Source organism: Balaenoptera musculus, chromosome 1 (assembly GCF_009873245.2).
Source record: "Balaenoptera musculus isolate JJ_BM4_2016_0621 chromosome 1, mBalMus1.pri.v3, whole genome shotgun sequence".
In the NCBI taxonomy this organism is placed as follows: domain Eukaryota; kingdom Metazoa; phylum Chordata; class Mammalia; order Artiodactyla; family Balaenopteridae; genus Balaenoptera; species Balaenoptera musculus.
Window position 1 is genome coordinate 81,414,211 of NC_045785.1, and position 20,420 is coordinate 81,434,630.

At 35.6% G+C, this 20,420-nt stretch overlaps 1 protein-coding gene across 11 annotated transcripts in view; it reads right to left on the reverse strand.

Annotated features, from left to right (window-relative positions):
• The window catches only part of EVI5 (ecotropic viral integration site 5), a 227,345-nt gene that overhangs the window by 69,360 nt on the left and 137,565 nt on the right, over positions 1-20,420 (reverse strand). For 8 of the 11 annotated variants that reach the window (XR_005019724.1, XM_036850975.1, XM_036850951.1 and 5 more), the window contains 3 exons: positions 12,358-12,492; positions 8,750-8,890; positions 7,429-7,587 (listed from right to left, as the gene is read on the reverse strand). Coding sequence is in view for 10 of the 11 variants with exons in the window: in XM_036850975.1 (XP_036706870.1) it covers positions 7,429-7,587; positions 8,750-8,890; positions 12,358-12,492 (435 nt within the window). In the remaining variant the exon portion in view is untranslated. The remainder of the gene's footprint in view (positions 1-7,428; positions 7,588-8,749; positions 8,891-12,357; positions 12,493-20,420) is intronic. The other 3 variants (XM_036850955.1, XM_036850995.1, XM_036851004.1) reach the window with 1 other exon arrangement.

Here is a 20,420-nt window from a genome sequence, read left to right on the forward strand (position 1 = left end):
TAGTTACAGGCCTATTTTATTCAACAAATAGTTAAATACGTAAAAAAAATTATAAAACTGCTTTAAGAATCAAGTCATCCAAAAGGATGCATAAGGTTCATATTAGAAATTCTCATTAGAGGTCCATTTACCATTTATACAATAAGTATCTATAAACTATAAGGATGTTTACATAGAACTTGTAGGTATTAATTTCTGAAATAGGCAATATGGTATAAAATAGATGTGATACGATGAATTTAACTCCCTTTTCCAGTTCCCAAAAGAAAGCACAGACTGATCAAAAGGTATCATCACCACTTACTGGACTGTAAACTTTCTGATGTCAAAAAATGTATCACATGAACCTCTACATTCCTAAAATGTACATAGCACAGTCTGTTTTTACGGAGGATGGACTGGTTTTGAATTCTGGCTTGCTATTTGGTGAGTAAGCAAACTAGTTAATACCTAGTTTCTATTTCCTCATTTGAAAAATGTATGTAAAAATATTATCTATTTCTCATTTGGTTGTCTTTAGAATTAAATGAGATAATACATGTTAACAGAGCTTAATATATAGTAAGAACTCAATACATGCTAGCTGCTTAGTGTATTATAAATATAGGACATGATAAAAAAATAGATCTTTCGTTTATTTATTTATTTTTATTGAAGTATACAGTTGACTTACAATGTAGTTTTAGTTTCTGGTGTACAGCAAAGTGATTCAGTTTTTTATATATGTATTCTTTTTCATATTCTTTTCCATTATGGTTTATTACAGGATATTGAATATAGTTCCCTGTGCTGTACAACAGGATCTTGTTATAGACCTTGAATTTACTGACACGAGGTAGTTTTCACATTCAGGCCTGACCCAGCTTGAATTCTCTCAACCCTAAATCACTCTATTAGAGGCCTGAAAGAAACAGTATGGATTTTCACAACCAAAGACAGGCAAAATTAGGCTCTTCATTTAACCGTTCTTCAACTTTGGTCAAGTTAACTAATGCCATCAAATTATAGTACACTGATAGAACCGTAGATATTACTGCTTGTCTTTTAAGGCTGTGTTTTGAGAATTATGTGAGAAGAGTTTATGGAAGGAGTTCTCACCTAATGCCTGAAATTTAAGACATTTAATAAATACTCAGTTGTTACTATTATTAAACCTATTCTATCTCACTCTATGAAAATGATCCTGCCTCCTGTTTTAATTTTAAAATCTGGATCATCCAATAGATTTAAGCTCTAAAACTTTCTACCACTTCCAGGTTTCTTCATCTTCACTACTCACCTTCCTGACTCACAGAAGAAATGCCTCCTTCCTAAGACCATCCTCTACGTCACCCCCTTCTTTCTCACTTTCAATCAATGAACACTGTCTGTCTACAAAATTAAGAGTGAACTTCTTAGTACTGTATTCAGAATGTTCCACAACCTCTTTTTACTGTCTTACCTCCTACCATTAAGACAAATAACTACACTTCAGAGGGACACACCTTCAACATAAGCTCCAAAGAATTCCCACAGACAAAACTCCTCCCTACACCCCTGAATACCATTCCACGATCCAAAATTACAAAACAAAACACTCACACATAAACAAAATCCAAGAATTGACTATGAGTGAGAAATGGTAGACAAAAAAATAAATAAATAGCAAGAATAGATTTTTAAGAACTCTAGATAGTAAAATAATCACATAAGGACTTTATACAAAATAGTTTATGTTTAAAATTATTAGACATAGACATAAAAAGAGGAAGCAAAAACATAAACAAAGAACAGGTCACTGTCAAAAAAAATTCAGCAAATTTGAAAAATAACCAAATATAATTTTTAAAATTAACAGACAGGGCTGTTAAAAATTCAATATAAGGGTTAAACAGGAGATTAGACACACTGAAGAAACAATTAGTGTCCCAGAAGATGTTGAGACACAGAAAAGAGAATAAGGGGGTATAAAATACACCTATTAGGTGTTGCAGGATAAAATATACCTAACAGGTGTTGCAGAAAAAAAAGTGAGACACGATGGCCTAAGAAGATGGTAATAGCTGGGAATCTTTTACAACAACTACTACATATGAATCTACAGCTCAGGAAGCACAACTAGTCCCAAACAGGATAAATATCAACATAAATAAAGCCTCATCAAAATACATTATAACAAAACTTACAAAATGCTGAAGAAAAGAAGAGGCAAATTAAGGGAAAAACTGAGTATCTGTGAAGGCGGAAAGTGAAATATCCAGCAGACATCTCAACAGGAAAAATTGGTAGTGCTTAAAAAAAAATTCATCCTATAAAAGTATACTCAGCTAACAACATACAAGAGTGAGAGAAAAGTACATTTATTTTAAGAAAGTGAGAGAGTTTACAACTCATGATCGAAACTGGAAAGAAACTGTGATAAAAGTAAGAAGAGAGCAAAAAATTGGCATGCAAGTAGACAAAGCCACAGGAGTACTGACTCCATAAAACAATAATAATGCCTAGGAATTTGGAGATATAAAAAAAGTACAATAATCGTAAGATGTAAGAAGAACACATGAGTTATTCTAAGGCCCTTATATAGTTTGGAAGAATGACAGAGATAATTACTAACTTTAGACTTTGTTCAGTCAGGCAAGCATTTTCTTCCTATTTTTTTTTCTTCAGGTAATAAACACTAATAAAAAAGAAAAGGAATTATAAAAGTCAAACTAATAGAAGGAGAAAGAAAAAACTAAATCCAATAAAAAGCAAGAAAGGAAGAAAACACATGGAAAGAAAGAAGAAACAGAATACAAAATAAAATAATTTCAAATACATCATAATAAAGACTTTCGATTTCTGATTGGGGATGTAGAGAATCAGAAAGAACATTGCTTCCACCTTTTGAATTAAAAAAAAAAAAAGCCAGCCAAACTCTAAGTTCATGACTAATGTTGAACCCAGAGAGGTGAGGTCACAGGACAACCAACTAGCTCAAAATCTAAGAGACAGGGCAGATGCTGCTAGAAGCTGTTAAGAATAATTCAGCTAGAATAAACACTGAATTGGTGGAGCTCAAGTGTGGGCTGGCTAGAGAGCGTGGAGCCCGTGGGGAGAACAGAGTGCACAAACTCTTACACACTTTTCCCTCATGGACCCCAACAGGTACACACAAAAAAGACTGGTGAGAGTCCTGAGAAAGAGATCTCCATGGTACAGGCCGCAGGGAGGGGGAAAGCAGCTGATATGTGAGGGGCACTAATCCTTGCTTATCTCCTCTACAGAACAAAAGGTTTAATCTGCTTGGAGCAGGACAACAAATATTGTTGTCTCTGGGGCACGGGGAAAACCAGTGCATCTGGGGAAGGGGCAGGACTATAGCTTGGGGGTAGGACAGGAGCACTAATGAGGCCAAACACCCCAGATCCAGGGACATGATGCAGCCTAAGACTAAGGCTTTATCAGAACAATAGGGCAGAAGTGTTCTCTGACCCTCCATTTCCTGTAACAAGTAACAGTGGAATACTGCTGGGGACTGACCTCCCCTGAAGCACTGTACAAAGGGAAGACCTAAAGATGTTAAGAAAACCCTTTGGCAAACCAGCCCCTGATCTAAAAATAAGATATTGCTAGAGGAATTTGAAGCCCGTGGTGCAATGAGGGTAACCACAGAAACAACAAACCTCAAACCAGCCCAACTCCTGACTATATTAACTCAAATCCCCCACATTAAAGACCTAGAAGAAGGAAAGATGTACCCATTTCCAGGCAAGAAACTATTTACCTTAGTCTACTGTTCTACACAAGATACACAACTAGTTTTCAACAAAAAATTACACAGCATAGGAAAAGGTAAAAGAAAAAACACTTCCAAGAGACAAAGCAATCAACAGAACCAGCCTCATATATGACACAGATATTGAAATTATCTGACAGGGAATTTAAAATAAGGGCTCTATGGGAAAGGTGAAAAATATGCAACATCAGATAGGTAATATCAGCAAAGAAATGAAAACTATAAGAATTAAACAGAAATACTAGAAGTAAAAAACACAGTAACAGGTGTAAAGAATGCCTTCAACAGCTCATCAGACAACTCACAAATTGGAGGAAAGAATCAGTACACTTAGTGATAAATCAAGAGAAATATGTCAGTCAATAGAAACTGAAATACAAAGAGAAAAAATAATGGGAGGGAAAAGAATAGAGCATCCAACAGTTGCTGGACAACATCAAACAATCTAACATAAGTGTAAGTGGAATCCCTGAAGAAGAGAGTGTGGGAGAAGAAATATGTGATGAAATAATGACCAAGAAATTTCCAAATTTCATGGCAGTCACAAATTCACAGGTCCCAGAAGCTCAAGAAAAAAACAAAGCAAAAATCACATCAAGTCAAATTATATTTCCCTAGGAAACTGCCCATTTCATCTAAATACTCAAATTTCAAATGTATCACTTAAACTTGTTCAGAGCATGTTTTTAAAAAATATTTTCACTGGATCTATATTTATGTCCCTTTTTCTCATTCCTAATAGTGTTTATTTGTGCCTTCTTTCTTTTCTTAAAAAGTCTGGAAGAAGTTTACCACCTCTTACAGCACCAGACTCAAGAAGAAACAGAAAACCTGAAAAGATCTATAACCCTTCAACAACTAGGATCAATAATTATTACACCCACAAAACAAAACAAAAAGATAAGACTGTTTAAAGGAATGAATTCCAGGGACTTCCCTGGTGGTCCAGTGATCCGTGCTTCCACTGGAGGGGGCACAGGTTCAATCCCTGGTCGAGAAACTAAGATCCCACATACCGCCTGGCCCAAAAAAAAAAAAAAAAAAAAAAAAAATGGAATGAATTCCAGCAAATATTCAAGTAATGGGTAATTTCAATCTTACATAAAACTTCCGAGAACAGAAAAAGTTAAATATAACCCAACTCATTCACCCAGCTTACCTTGGTGCCAAAACCAGATAAAAGTCTCCCCCACAAGGAAAATTATAGTACAATCTAATTTAGGTACAAAAAAATCTAAATTATGAAAAACCTGATTCCTGCAATGGGAATATGTTGTGTATGTCTCTGTGTCTGCATTCCATATTACAAACTTGTTCTTTAGCATTTTGATAACTGTACCTCAATATAACTGGTTTTCTTTGGAATCCTATGTATTTTATGCATTAAAAAACATTATTTTGAGATGGGGTCCATAGGTTTCAGACTGCCAAAGGGGTTCATGGCACACAAAAAAGATAAGAAACCCTGTACTAAAGAAATTCTTAGAGATATACACAAGAAAACATGCAAGAATGCTCAGAGCAGCCCTGTGTGTAATAGCAAAAATCGGTACGAAGAGGAAAGTGGCTCCATAAACCAAGGTATGCTTCTCAGGTGGACTTTTCTAAAAGTCATTAAAATGAAAGAACTGGAGCTACATGTATCATCAAGGACCTATCTCTTAATCTGGATGCTGGATACATGGGTGTTTGATGTAATATTCTTTAGATGACTAATACAGCATTAACATCACACGACACTATCTGTATTTATTTTCCTCACTTTGCAATGAGAAAACTTCATGGATCATCACCAGTACATGCACTGACATTTAGGAGCCACGCTCATTAGTCAGGCACAGTGCAAAATACAGATTCCTTAGGAAGCCTTTCTCCAAACCACCAAGTTGGAATTAACTGTCCTGTCCTATTCTCCACAGAAATTTCTATCTAACTCTCTACTTACAAATTTCTGAATTATATATTGCTTCCAGTTGTACTGAGATATAATTAACATATAGCACTGTGTAAGTCTAAGGTGTACAGCATAATAACTTGACTTACATATATTACGAAATGGTTACCACAGTAAATTTAGTTAACCTTGATTATCTCATACAGTGACTTATATTAAATACAGTTTGTGCACGCCTGATTTCTCAAGTGTAAGATCTTTGATGGCTGCATACTGCTTTGTAGTCACAAGTTCCCAAAACCACATTTGCTGAGTTTGATCCATTTACCTACAGTCACTCTGAAATAAATCCTGAACACTGGCTTAAAAGTTGTATTTGCATCTTTAATATCTATACTGAGATAAAATCTGATTATAAAAATAAAACTTACCGTCACAAAGCTGGATTTCTACTTTTCATAATCTTACTGTTATTTTTAATTACAATGAACAATACAAGAAAATAACTTTGAACAATGTCAAACAAGATATATTTAATCTAAAGGATTTACATATCCACGTTACCATGTTCAAGTTGGGATAATCATTTTTTTTAATATCTTCTATGTATTTTTAATTTTTTTATTGAGGCATAGTTGACATATTAGTTACAGGTATACAACGTAGTGACATATAAATGCCATATGGTATGGCATTTATATACATTGCAAATTGATCACCACAGTAAGTCTGATAACATCACTGTCCAAAGTTATTGCAATATTATTGACAATATTCCCTATGCTGAATATTATATCCCCATGAAAACTATTTTATAATTGGAAGTTTGTACCTTTTAATCCCCTTTACCTATTTCTCCCAACCCCAATCCTTCTCCCCTCTGATGAACATCAGTTTGTTCTCTCTATGTATGAGTGTGTTTGGGATAATCATTTTGCAGTAAGTATACAGAATGATATATGAGTTAACTATGCCCCCTACTGACTGAATAAGTATTTTGAAAACTGAATAACATTACAGAGAATAAAGAATATAGTCCACACAGATGTGCCACATAAAAACCAAATGTACCAAAGGTACTTTTATAATGTAAATGGATTACATAAAAAGGACTTTGCAGATCTTAAGTCAAGCATATTTGAGATAAGATTTATTAGAGAAAAGGGGACTTGAGAAGAAAGAAGTGTAATTTTGGAAATGACTGCTCAGAGTCACCACATTACACAACTTTAGGAAGCATCATTCACATTATATTCTACATCAGTGGTTCTCAACCAGGGGCAATTTTGCCCCCCAGGGGACATTTGGCAATGTGTGGAGATGCTCTCGGCCATCACAATGTGGCAGGGGCGTGGTGCTACTGAGTAGAGGGTAGAGGGATACGGTAGTTCGTAGAGAGGCCAGGGATGCTGCTAAACATACTACAGTGCACAGCCCAGTCTCACAATAAAGAATTAACTGGTCCCAAATGTTAATATTGTTGAGGTTAAGAAATTTTGCTCAACATGAGTATTCCCTTTCAGGTTGTACAACAACGAAACAAAGTCATATAGAGTTTTATGACTTGTTTAAACTTTGTTGAAAGAGCCAAAGAAGATATCAAATCTCCGCTGTCAAGGAATACAGTTTTAGCCCTTTTTATCTGGGCTAGAAAACTGCAGTCTAGATAGTTTCATATGTCCACCTTTTGGCTCTGTTCTAAGGATGATACAATTTGTGCATAAACTTTTAATGGGCTAACAGTATTTTTTAAAGCTATTAGGCTTTCCCATTATACCTGTGTTTCCATTTCCATCATCCTTTGTTTTATTTCTCTTATTTCTGCCTGTGTTTCAGCTTCTCTAAGTCGAATGGTCATCAGTTCATCTTGTAACTCATTCACAGCATTTTTCTTAGGTGGGTCTTTCCATCTCCCAGTAGTACGAGCTAAGTGGCGCTGAAATATAAAAAATTAGATCGCAACAAATATTCCCAGTATTACAGTAAGAGCCAACTTAACGAAGCACTTATTTCAGGCCCAGTACTGTATAAGGCACTTTATATGAATCATTTTATTTAATCCCCAGAAAATCTTAAAAGTTAAACACTATTATTTTCAATATAGAGGTAAGAAAATGGAAATGGTGAGTAAGTAACTTCAGAAAGGTCACACAGCCAGTAAGTGGCAGATCTGGGATATAAACTCAGATATAGTTCAAATTTTTTTTATATTGTGGATTAATTATTGTAAAGAATACATTTTTCACCCTAATTTTTTTTCTGAGAGATTTTTGCATTATTTTGTAATGAAATCCCAAGAAAAGGGGAAAATTGGGCCCTTCATGAATTAAGGAAACAATATTAGAAGAGCAGTGTTCTCAAAATATCTGTGGTGAAGGACAGTTTTGTTTCATTTGTTTCTAATTTCTAATGCCACCTAATACTTCTTAAAAAAAAAAAAAGCCATGGCAACATAAAGGAATAACTTCAGTCTTTGCTAGATGCATCCCCCATCCCAAATTCATACCAAGATCACTATTCTGAAAAGATGTGTCGTTTTTTTTTTCTTTCCTCTCTCCCTTCTGTCTTATAGATTCTGGGTTGTTTTTTTTTTTTTTTGCTACTTATCAATAGTTTCCCTCATATGTGAATAAATTTGTGGGCATATAACTAACTAAATGTCTGTTTTATTTTGTGGGAAAACCATTTTCAAAAGAAGTTACAAATTCATAAACAAATTTATATTGATGTCACCCTTCTGATGTTTCATACTGACCAATGAATTTAATATCAACAGGAGAAGAAATAAGTACTATATAAAGAAGTATTTTCTTTTAGTTCTTTAGAAAAAGTTACACAAATCACAATGGTATACCAACACAACAAAAATATGACTTGATCTCTATTTTATCTTTTATTTACTTATAAGAATCAGAAAGGGAGAAAAAGCTTAAAGGTACTTTCAATTTATAAAAGCTCTCAGGTCTGTATATTAAACAGGGTCTTTCTCACTTCAAACTCAGATCCTAGTGTTGGTCATTAACTACTTCAAATTCACACAAAATGGATATTCAGGTTTTACCTTTCTTTTTTAAAGCACACAAAATATTTTGACATACCTGCCAGTGTTCCTCTAAATCCTTGACTTGTTGTCTAAGTTCTTTTAAACCCATAATAGCTTCTGCCTCTCTCAGTTTCACAGCAATGAGTTCCTCCTGAAGCCTTGCAATGTTATTCTCATCAGGAAAGGAGTTGTTTCTCTAAAGCAAGAGAAAATTTAATTGGGGATTTTTTTTAATTTAAAGAATAAAATACAGCATATATAACAATAAAATATAGCAAAATAATGAGCTGTTTTCTCCCATATGTAATTGTACTTAATTTTATACAATTTTATTGAGATATAATTCACAAACTATAAAACTTACCCTCTTAATGAACACTAGTCAGTGGGTTTTGTTTTGTTTTGTTTTTTTAATTAATTAATTTATTTTTGGCTGCGTTGGGTCTTCATTGCTGCACATGGCATTTCTCTAGTTGCAGCAAGCAGGGGCTACTCTTCGTTGCGGTGTGCAGGCTTCTCATTGCGGTAGCTTCTATTGTTGCGGAGCATGGGCTCTAGGCGCGCAGGTTTCAGTAGTTGCAGCACGCGGGCTCAGCAGTTGTGGTGCACGGGCTTAGTTGCTCTGCGGCATGTGGGATCCTCCCGGACCAGGGCTCAAACCCATGTCCCCTGCATTGGCAGGTGGATTCTTAACCATTGCACCACCAGGGAAGTCCCTAGTCAGTGGTTTTTAAGAGTATTCACAGGGTTGTGCAACCAACATCACAAACTAATTTCAGAACATTTAAATCACCCCAAAAGAAACCCTATAACATTAGCAGTCACTCTACGTTTCCCCTACCCCCAGCCCCTGGCAACCACTAATCTATGTCTCTATGAATTTGCCTATTCTGAACATTTCATATAAATGGAATCATAAAATACATGGCCTTTTATGACTAGCTTCTTTCACTTAGCATGTTTTCAAGTTTCATTTTTTTATTGCCAAATAATATTCCATGGTACAGATATACCACATTTTATTTACACGTTCATCAGTTGATGGAAATGTGGGTTGTTTCCACTTTGGGGTTACTATGAATAACACTGCTATGAACATTTATGTAAAAGTTTTTGTGTGGATATATGTTTTTAACTCTCTTGAGTATATATGAAAGAGCAGAGATGCTGGATCAGATGGTAATTCTACATTTAACTTTTAAGAAACTGTCAAACTTTTCCAAAGCAGTTGCACGTTTTACATTCCCACCAGGAAGGTATAAGGGTAACTGTACTTAATGCTGAGGACACAGAAAGTCTAACTCTGTTTTGTTTAATAAAATATTAATCAGAATTATGGAGCAACAGGATTCAAAATGTTTTTCAATACGGCAGTGAACATACTAACCTCTGATTAGAACTACAAAGCATGAACATCATTTATATTTTAAAGATTTATGGAAGAGAATAATCCAAAATCTGTTTTGCTATATTTTCTCAGCATATCATTTTGAAAAGGGAGTGTAAAATATCTGTATATTAGTCACTGTTTATATCAATATTCAAGAAATAAGCACCAAGGTGACCTAAATATTTGCTTCAAGGGTACAAGATTTAGATTAATCTCCTACCATGCTGAAAGACCCACCACAGGATATAGGGTTGCCATATTAAACTGCTCTGGGGAATGACCAAAGAATCCTAAATTAGGCCCTAGTAAAAGCTCCTTAGGTAAACTGAAGTACTATTGAAATTTCAAGTCCTGAGTCCATGAAATTTTCTATCTCTGAAATATTTCATGAAGATTCCAGCCCACAGAGATGATGGAATAAAGTTATTCTTGTCAACTACACATTTTTATGATGGACTTGAAGTATTTTCTCAATTGAAAACCAGAAATTTACTGTATATGCATTAAAAAAAGTATCTTGCATGAAGAAATTAACCATAGGAAGCATGAAACCTTCCAATTTCCTTTCTACTCTATAACATGAATACCAACAAAGCAACTTAAAAAATTTATTTTTAAATTGGACCCAAGGACATTTCTTTCTACCAAATATTCAAAACTAAAAGATCCAGATTCTTACCTAAATCATGGAGCCCAGAATACTCTCAATTAGGCAATTTTTACAGCATTCTTGCCGGCTTCTTTCTCAGCAAACAGGAGAATAAGTTTTCCAAAAATAATATAAAAATAGCAAGTAGATTTCTAGCAAAATTATTCCACTATTGATTGTAGTTATACCCTATTCTATTTCATTAAGAAACAGTAAAGAACAATTTGAGGGTATCTTTCATGTCCATTATTTATGAGTTTTTGACTCAATGGCTAGATACTACCTAAAGGCCAAATAAACAAACGCAACACAGAGCCCAAATCATCTATGATTTTATAGATGAGAAAACAGAGATTCAGAGTTTGTTATTTGGAACAGAGACTCTCAAGTCTGAGGGTTATAAGAAACCTAAAATCAAGTTAGCTTCTGTAAGTACACCTCCAGCTAAGATCTTCCTATATATTCGGAGGTGGTTTTCTGCAGCTTGGAAAGCTGTAACAGTTACACTCAGATGAAATTTTCGCTGAAATGTTTATGTATTGGTCTATTTTCTACACCTCTTGCAGATGAAGGTATTATAATATTTGAAGATGATGGATAATTTCTTTTTTTTCTTTAAAAAAATTATTTTTACATGAAAACAAGGTATATTTGCAATGTGTTCCAATCAAAATATTCACTTCTATATCTCAGATCTACATATTTTCAAAGTAAAAATGTTCATTTGTCAGCTGAAATTTCTGATTAGACCTAATATTTGTGTACTTTTGTGCTTAGTCAGAATGTAAATTTCACAGTGGATTTTTTTTTTTGAAATTTACCTTTTATTTGGATAAAAGCAACATGATGTATTTATATACTATAGGGATAAAAATGGTAATTTTCATTTTTTAAAAAAACTACCAATGTGATTTTTTAGTTCTTTTCACTTGTGTTTAGCACAGGCTTTAAATTAAAAAATACACTATGGTCTGGATTGACCCAAAAAGTATTCCATAAATTAATTTAACAAATATATGGCGAGTTTTTTGTAGCTAAATCTAATTCTTCTAGAAGTTGTTGCCTTCTGTTTAATTACATTAATTGAAATGTGCTTAAGACAAATGCTTTCAGCATATTTTATATACTAAAAAACAAAACAAAAAGGGTTAGTACTGGGCCAACGGCCAAGAGGTAATATTACTAACTTGTAGACTGCTACAGTTCAAATTGTCCCACTTCTCCCAGAATTTCAGAAACGAGAAGTCTGGGAGATACTGTACCAGCTGCAGTCTGGTGATTCTAAATGCTGTAAGTACTATTCATCTTGACGATGGTTAATTTCTATCCCCTAAGTTTCTCTTCTCCGACATTTAAACATTATTCATCTCAAAATTATCCTGGTTGTTTTCCTCTAAAAGGGCTCTAACCTCCATTTTTACCCTAAATATGGCACTTTGAGTAGTATGGCAACAACAAAGAATAAACGGGAATCATGTATTTTTTTCCTTTCCTCTCGTATAATATGTAAGATTTTTGATGTGCAAAAACACCAAGTCCAATTTCACTGCTCAGTAAGTACTTAACAAATATCTATCACATGTCCCCTCTAATTTCGGAATGAAAGCATTTATGTTGTTCTTACCTTTTCTATATCCAGAACTTTATCCTGCATTTCCTTTAGTGCACACTGAGACTCAGCTTCACTCAGTCGGGCTTGGACCAATTCCTTCTCTAGCTGTAGCACAAAATCTTCATTGTAGTTGGAACTGCATTTATGCTACAAGTTATAGACATACACTGAAATTTTTCAGAAGTATGAGCATGTATATATAATAAAAATAAGTGCAATTACACAATACAACTACTGAGGGCACCAGATCGTAAAAGTTCCATCCACCTAATATTTCCAGCTTATGTCCTCCAATTAACTTTCCAATGAACAAAAAATTCCAGGTTTGATATCTATAAAGATGATTATATTATTGGGTGTTCATAATCAGTTATTACACTAACCAAATCCAATTTATAGGAGATAAATATTTTTTTATCTGTCCATCCATCCAGATACTAAGAATTTGTTCCAACTCTATAGACTTGAACTGTACAACACTGTAACCACCAGCCACATATGGTTACTGAGCACTTGAAATGTGGTAAGTCCAAATTAAGAAAAGTTTTAAGTGTAAAATACAAACTGGATTTTGAAGGCTTAATGTGAAATAAAAAGGCAAAATATCTCAGTAATTTGTATACTGATTATATGTTGAAATAATATTCCAAATGCCTCGAGTTAAACAAAATATTTAATCAAATAAAATTTTTATTATTTATTAATTTCATTAATTATTAATTATTCCTTTTAACATGGTGTTTTAAAATGCATATCTGGCTCACATTATATTACTATTAGACAGCACCGTTACAGACTACAGAAGACAAGTACATATTTACTGAAAATTCTATTTTAACCTGATAGAAATAAAAACAAAGCATCCACCATAACGTGAACCATCTTAAATCCCAAAAGAATAAAAATGTATTTGCTGTTAGAAATGTAGATCTATTTAAATATACTCATGAAAATGACTGCTGGAAGCAAAAAAAAAAAGAAGATGCTGCATAAAGAAATTAGCCATGGAAGCATGAAACCTTTCCATTTCCTTTCCTACTTTATACCAATACAGCTACTTAAGAAATCCCTTTTTAAACTAGTTTCTACATAAAGCTGTTCAAAAAAGCAAAAAGATATTGAATTCACTATTATAAAAGACTTCCTAAAATAAACTATCACGTCACATTTAACCCATGTAGTAAAGAAATACCGACAACTCAAAATTCCAACATAGAGTCATAGGGAATAATCTCCCACTGAACTGGCACAAGTAAAGAATGGTTCCTGTTACTCTTCAATACATTAGGAACAAAATAGACATCAAATTAAAACTCTATTTAAAAACTATTAAATACTTAATTAAAACATATGGTACTCCCTTGCCCCAGTTACCCAAAAAGATATTTTTAAAAATGTACTGTTCACTTATTAGGCAAATGAGAATTTTTTAATTCAGTGTACTACATGTTGTTTCTCCTAGTAATTTTCTGATACTATTAAAACAATATTTCAATACAAGAAGTACATCTGCAATAGGTATAACACCTTAGCAAATACTTACCTTATCAAATAGGAGAATGGCAATTTTGGAATGACCACATCCAAAATGCAGGTGCCATGATTTTTGTTTAATTAGATCATAGTTACTTTATGAGTAACACTAGAATTTTTTGCTCTTAATCTAAAGCTCTATGTTACTTCACGCTTATTTTCCAAGACTCTATCAGGAGAGTCCCAGGAATACATCAAACCCAAATGGTCAAAATGAGAATGAAACCATTGATCTGGTATAATCCAACTGATCCAACCAAGTAAAAAAAAAACTGTACTAATATTAGGAACAAATTTTTATCAATAAAGTTTACAAAACTTCTAATCATCCTCTATTGTTAACGGGATACATTCTGTAGTGTACGTGTTATTTCTCTTCTCATATTTCCCATTTGTTCCTCAACTCACTGCAAACTAGCTTTAGTCTTCATCCCTTGATGAAACTGCTCTAATCGCTAACAATATTAATACCCAATAACAATATAAAAACTCAATGGAAAGCCCTTTTATTCAGCTCTTACCTTCACCAGATAGTCTTTGGAATTTAAAACAACTGACAACTCAAAAATTTCTCCTCCCTCAGATTCTAAGGTATTACTCTTTCATGGTTCTACCTCATATCTTCTCTGTCTCCTCTGTCAGCTGAACTACTTAATTATAGGTATGTATGTCTACGTGTATGTGTGCGTGTATATGTCTGTGTGTATCAATCAGTAGGCCCCAGGATTTCAATATTGTGTTTTTTCTCAATCTTCCTGTTAACTTTCTTATTTTGTAGATTCCTCCTATGTGATTTCATCCACTAATACAGTCCGTTTAAAGACACTATCAGATACTGTGTATATGTATCAGATTTTGTCTCTGTATAAGTCTATATAGACAATGGATGAGATCACCAAGGAAGAATCTATAAAATAGTTTAAAAAAAAAAAAAGAGGGAAAGAGGGACAGGAAGAGGGAGAAAGAAAGAACACACAATAATGGAACTCTAGGGACAATAAATATATAGATAGATATTGACAGATATACAGATACATAGAGAACGATGACTCTCAAGTCCATATTCTCAGCTCTGATCTTTCTACTAAGCTACAGATTCATATTCACAACTTCCTACTGGTTTTCTTCATCGGTTTAGCCTCATACTCACCTCACATTCAACATGTCAAAACTGGACTCCCCATCTTTTCCTCCTCATGTGTTTACTACTATATGCTAAGGATCCCACCATCTAACAACTGACCAAGTCAAAACTTCCCCTCTTATACTCAACCCATACCAAATCAATCACAAAATCTTAGTGACTTCCACATCTCTCGAATTTGTCTGCTCCTTTCCATCTTCACAGTCATTGTTTTTATTTATGCTCTCATCTCTTTCACTGAACCACCGCAACAGCCTTATGTATCACCATCTAACTGTTATAGTGCTTACAGTGGGTATTATTTAATACAGGCATACCTCATTTTATTGTTCCTCACTTTATTGCACTTTGCAGATACTACAATTTTTACAAATTGAAGGTTTGTAGCAACCTTACTTCAAGCAAGTTTATCAGTGCCATTTTTCCAACAGCATTTGCTCACTTCAAGTCAGTGTCACATTTTGGTAATTCTCACAATATTTCAAACTTTTTCATTATTATTATATTTGTTAGGATGATCTGTGACCAGTGACTTTTGGTGTTACTAACGTTGTTTGTGTTCTGACAGCTCCACAGACTGGCCGTTCCCCCCATCCTTTTCCTCGGGCCTCCCTATTCCCTGAGATACAACACTATTGAAATCAGGCCATTTGATAAACCACAACGGACTCCAAGTGTTCAAGAGAAAGGAAGAGTTGCATGCCTCTCACTTTAAATCGAAAGGTAGAAATGATTAAACTTAGTGAGGAAGGCATGTCGAAAGCCAAGATAAGCCAAAAACTAGGGCTCTTTCACCAAACAGCCAAGTTGTGAATGTAAAGGAAAAGTTCTTAAAAAGGAAATTAAAAAAAATTTTTTTTTGACAATGGTCCTGACTTTTTAAAAATATTTATTTATTTATTTATTTATTTATTTATTTTTGGCTGCGTTGGGTCTTCATTGTGGCATGCGGGGTCTTTGTTGCGGCACGCAGGATCTTTTTGTTGCGGTGCGCCGGCTCTTCATTGCAGCACGTGGGCTTCTCTCTAGTTGTGGCGTGCGGGCTTCTCTCTAGTTGTGACGTGTGGGTTTTCTCTCTTTAGTTGTGGCACACGGGCTTCAGAGCGCGTGGGCTCTGTAGTTTGCCGCGTGTGGGCTCTCTGCTTGAGGTGTGCGGACTCAGTAGTTCTGGCGCGTGGGCTTAGTTGCCTTGCAGCATGTGGGATCTTAGTTCCCCAACCAGGGATCGAACCCGCGTCCCCTGCATTGGAAGGCGGATTCTGGACCACCAGGGAAGTCCCTCTTAAAGAAAATTAAAAGTGCTATTCCACTGAACACACAAATGATAAGAAAGCAAAACAGCCTTATTGCTGACAATGGAAAAAGTTTTAGTGGTCTGGATTAAAGATCAAACCAGTCACAACACTCCCTTAAGCCAAAGCCTTATCCAGAGCAAGGCCCTAACTTTCTTCAGTTCTATGAAGGCTGAGAGAAGTAAGGAAGCTGCAGAAGAAAAGTTTGAAGCTAAAACAGATTGGTTCATGAGGTTTAAGGAAAGAGGCCTTTTCCATAACATAAATGTGCAAGGTGAAGCAGTAAGTTCTAATGTAGAAGCTGCAGCAAGTTATCCAGAAGACCTAGCTAAAGTCATTAATGAAGGCAGCTACATTAAACAATAGATTTTTGATGTAGATTAAACAGCCTTCTATTGGAAGAAGATGCCATCTAAAACTTTCACAGCTAGAAGAGAAGTCAATGCCTGGCTTCAAAGCTTCAAAGAACAGGCTGATTTTCTTGTTAGGGGCTAATGAAGCTGGAAACTTGAAGCTGAAGCCAATGCTCATTTACCATTCTGAAAAATCTTAGGGCCACTAAGAATTAAATCTACTCTGCCTATGCTCTCTAAATGGTAACAAAGACTTGATGATAGCACATTTGTTTACAACATGGTCTACTGACTATTTTATGCCCACTGTTGAGACCTAGTGCTCAGAAAAAGATTCCTTTCAAAATATTACTGCTCACTGACAATGCACCTGGTCACCCAAAAGCTCTGACGGAGATGTAAAATGAGATTAATGCTGTTTTCATGCCTGCTAACACAATATCCATTTTGCAGCCCAAGGATCAAGGAATAATTCCAACTTTCAAGTCTTCAAAAAACTTAAGAAATACATTTCGTAAGGCAACAGCTGCCATAAATAGCAATTCCTTAGATGGATCTGGGAAAAGTAAATTGAAAACCTTCTGGAAAGGATTCACCATTCTAGATGCCATTAAGAACATTCATGATTCATGGGAAAAGGTCAAAATATCAATATTAACAGGAGGTTGGAAGAAGTTGATTCCAACCCTCATGGATGACGTGGAGAGGTTCAAGTCAGTGCGAGAAGTAACTGCAGATGTGATGAAAACAGCAAGAGAGCTAGAATTAGAAGTGGAGCCTGAAGATGTGACTGAACTGCTGCTATCTCATGGTAAAACTTGCAGGAGGAGTTTCTTCTAACAGACAAGCAAAGAAAATGGTTTCTTGAGATGGAATCTATTCCTGGTGAAGATGCTGTGAAGATGACTGAAATGACAGCAAAGGATTGAGAATATTAAATATACTTAGTTGATAAAGCAGTGGCAGGGTTTGAGAATACTGACCCCAAAAGTGAAAGAAGTTATACTGTGGGCAAAATGTTATCAAACAGCACTGCATGCTACAGAGAAACTGTTCATGAAAGGAAGAGTCAATCGCTGTGGCAAACTTCACTTTGCTTTTTTTTAAAGAAATTGTCAACCTTCAGCAACCACCACCCTGATCAGTCAGCAGCCATCAACATCGAGGCAAGACCCTCCACCAGCAAAAAGATTACGACTCACTGAAGGCTCAGATGATGGTTAGCATTTTTGGCAATAAATATTTTTTAATTAAGGTGTGTACATTGTTTTTCTCAGGCACAGTGCTACTGCATACTTCTTGGTTACAATACAGTGTAAACATAACTTTTATATGCACTGGGAAACCAAAAAATTTGTGTGACTCACTTTATTGTGATATTTGCTTTATATCACAGTGATCTGGAACTGAACCCACAATCTGATGTATACCTGTATTTTATGTTACATCTCATACTAAATTGTAGTAGAAGGCATTTTTACAATTCCACCACCTGGCCCAGGTAGGTGTTTTCTTACCTTTTGAGTCTAAGGAAGTTTTAATTCCATGTTTATCAATACAAACATGTTAACGAAAATTATACAAGCACTGATACACTTTAATAAAGTATTCAGAATCAATCTAACTCCACTAAGCCAATTTCATCCCATTATCAATTTCTGTATATAGCAATTAGCTCTATTCAATTACATTCATATGCATTACTGAACAAAAAGTATTTTTATTGGGATCGATCCTTAGTATTGATATAGGCTCACTGAACGGAGAATCTGCATTTAATGCTATGACTTAGGGACTTAGAAGAAACTCTAACATTTGTTTGGTTGGTTGGCTGAAACATGGACCAAAGGGTGGCCCACAGCCCACAGTGAGTGAACTGGAAATGCTGGACATGCCTTGGTTTAACGTAAAGGAAGTGAAAACTGGTGACAAAAAAATCTGGGGAAGATGTATGTAGACAGACCTCTCTGAATAGGCTAAAAAGGTGAAGATGTTTGTCTCCCATGTGAGTGCTCACCAAAGGGTGACCTCAGCAGAGGATTTAAAAAATCAATTGGATGGACTGACCCATTCTGTGGATACCAGTCAGCCTCTTTCCTCAGAAAGTCCAATAAGCTTATAAACAAAGTAGCTATAGTGGCTGGGATGGAGATTATACATGGGCTCAGCAACACAGACTTCCACTCACCAGGGTGATCTGGCAACCGCCACTGCTGAGTGTCCAATCTGCCAGCAACAGAGATCAACACTGCGCCTCTGATACGACACCATTCCCTGGGGTGATCAGCCAACAACCTGGTGGCAGGTTAATCACATTGGACCACTTCCATCATGGAAGGGGCGTTTTGTTCTTACTGGAACAGACGCTTACTCTGGATATGAAGTTGCCTTCCCAGCATGCAATGCTTCTGTTAAAACTATCATCCATGGACTTACAGAATGCATTATCCACCGTGATGGTATTCTCCACAGCACTGCTTCTGATCAAGGAGTGCACATCATAGCAAAATAAGTAGAGCAATGGGCCCATGCTCATGGAATTCACCAGGCTTACCAAGTTCCCTAATATCAAGCAGCTGACTTGACAGAAAGGTGGAATGACCTTTTGAAAACTCATTTACAGTGCCAGCTAGGTGGCAATACCTTGCAGGGCTGGGGCAAGGTTCTCCAGAAGAATGAATATGCTGTGAATCACTGTCCAATATACAGTGCCGTTTCTCCCATAATTCATAGATCCAGGGGTCAAGGGGTGAAAATAGGAGTGACACTATTGTTGCTACAGACTCACCAACAAAATGTTTGCTTTGCAACATTATGCTCTGCTGGTCTAGAGCTCTTACTGCCTGAGGGAGGAATGCTTCCACGAGGAGACAGTAAACTGGAAGTTAAGACTCATCCAACCGCTTTGGGTCCTCATGCATCTGAATCAATAGGCAAAAAAGGGAATTACGGTGCTGGTCTGGTTGACTGATCCTGACTACCGAGGGGAAAGTGGACTACTACTCCACAATGGAGATCAGGAAAGAATATATGTGGAACATAGGAGATCCTTTGGGGTGTCTCTTAGTATTATCATGCCCTGTGATTAAAAGTCACTAAAAATTTACAACCCAATCCAGGAAGGATTACTAATGGCCCAGATCCTTCAGGAGTGAAGGTTTGGGTCACTCCACCAGGCAAAGAACCATGACCAGCTGAGGTGCTTTTTGAAGGCAAAGGAATACAGAGTGGGTAGTGGAAGAAGGCAGCTACAAATACTAGCTACAACCAAATGATCACTTACAGAAACGAGGACTCTAACCGTCATGAGTATTTCCTCCTAATTTTGCTATGAATACGTTTGTATCTGTTTTCTTTCCTTTCTTATTCCCTTATCATGCAATATAAGATGCACTGACTTTATATTACAGCATTTAAGTATTGTTTTATAGTATAGTATTTACAGTATAGTATTTAAGTTACAGGATATTTAAGATACAAGAAGAGAAAACGTCACTCAAGGACTTTACCTCCTCTTCAGAGAAAGGCATTAGTACATTTTTGGTTATGCTCAGGATATAACTGTATCAAGTTATGCAGAATTATGACCTTGTTATTTTATCTGGAAATTAAGTATGGTTTAAGGAGATGCGCATGGGTGCCAAGTTGACAAGGGTTGGACTTGTGATGGTTAATTTTTATGTCAACTTGACTAGGCCATGGGATGCCCAGATTAAACATTACTTCTGGCTGTGTCTGTGAAGGTGTTTCCAG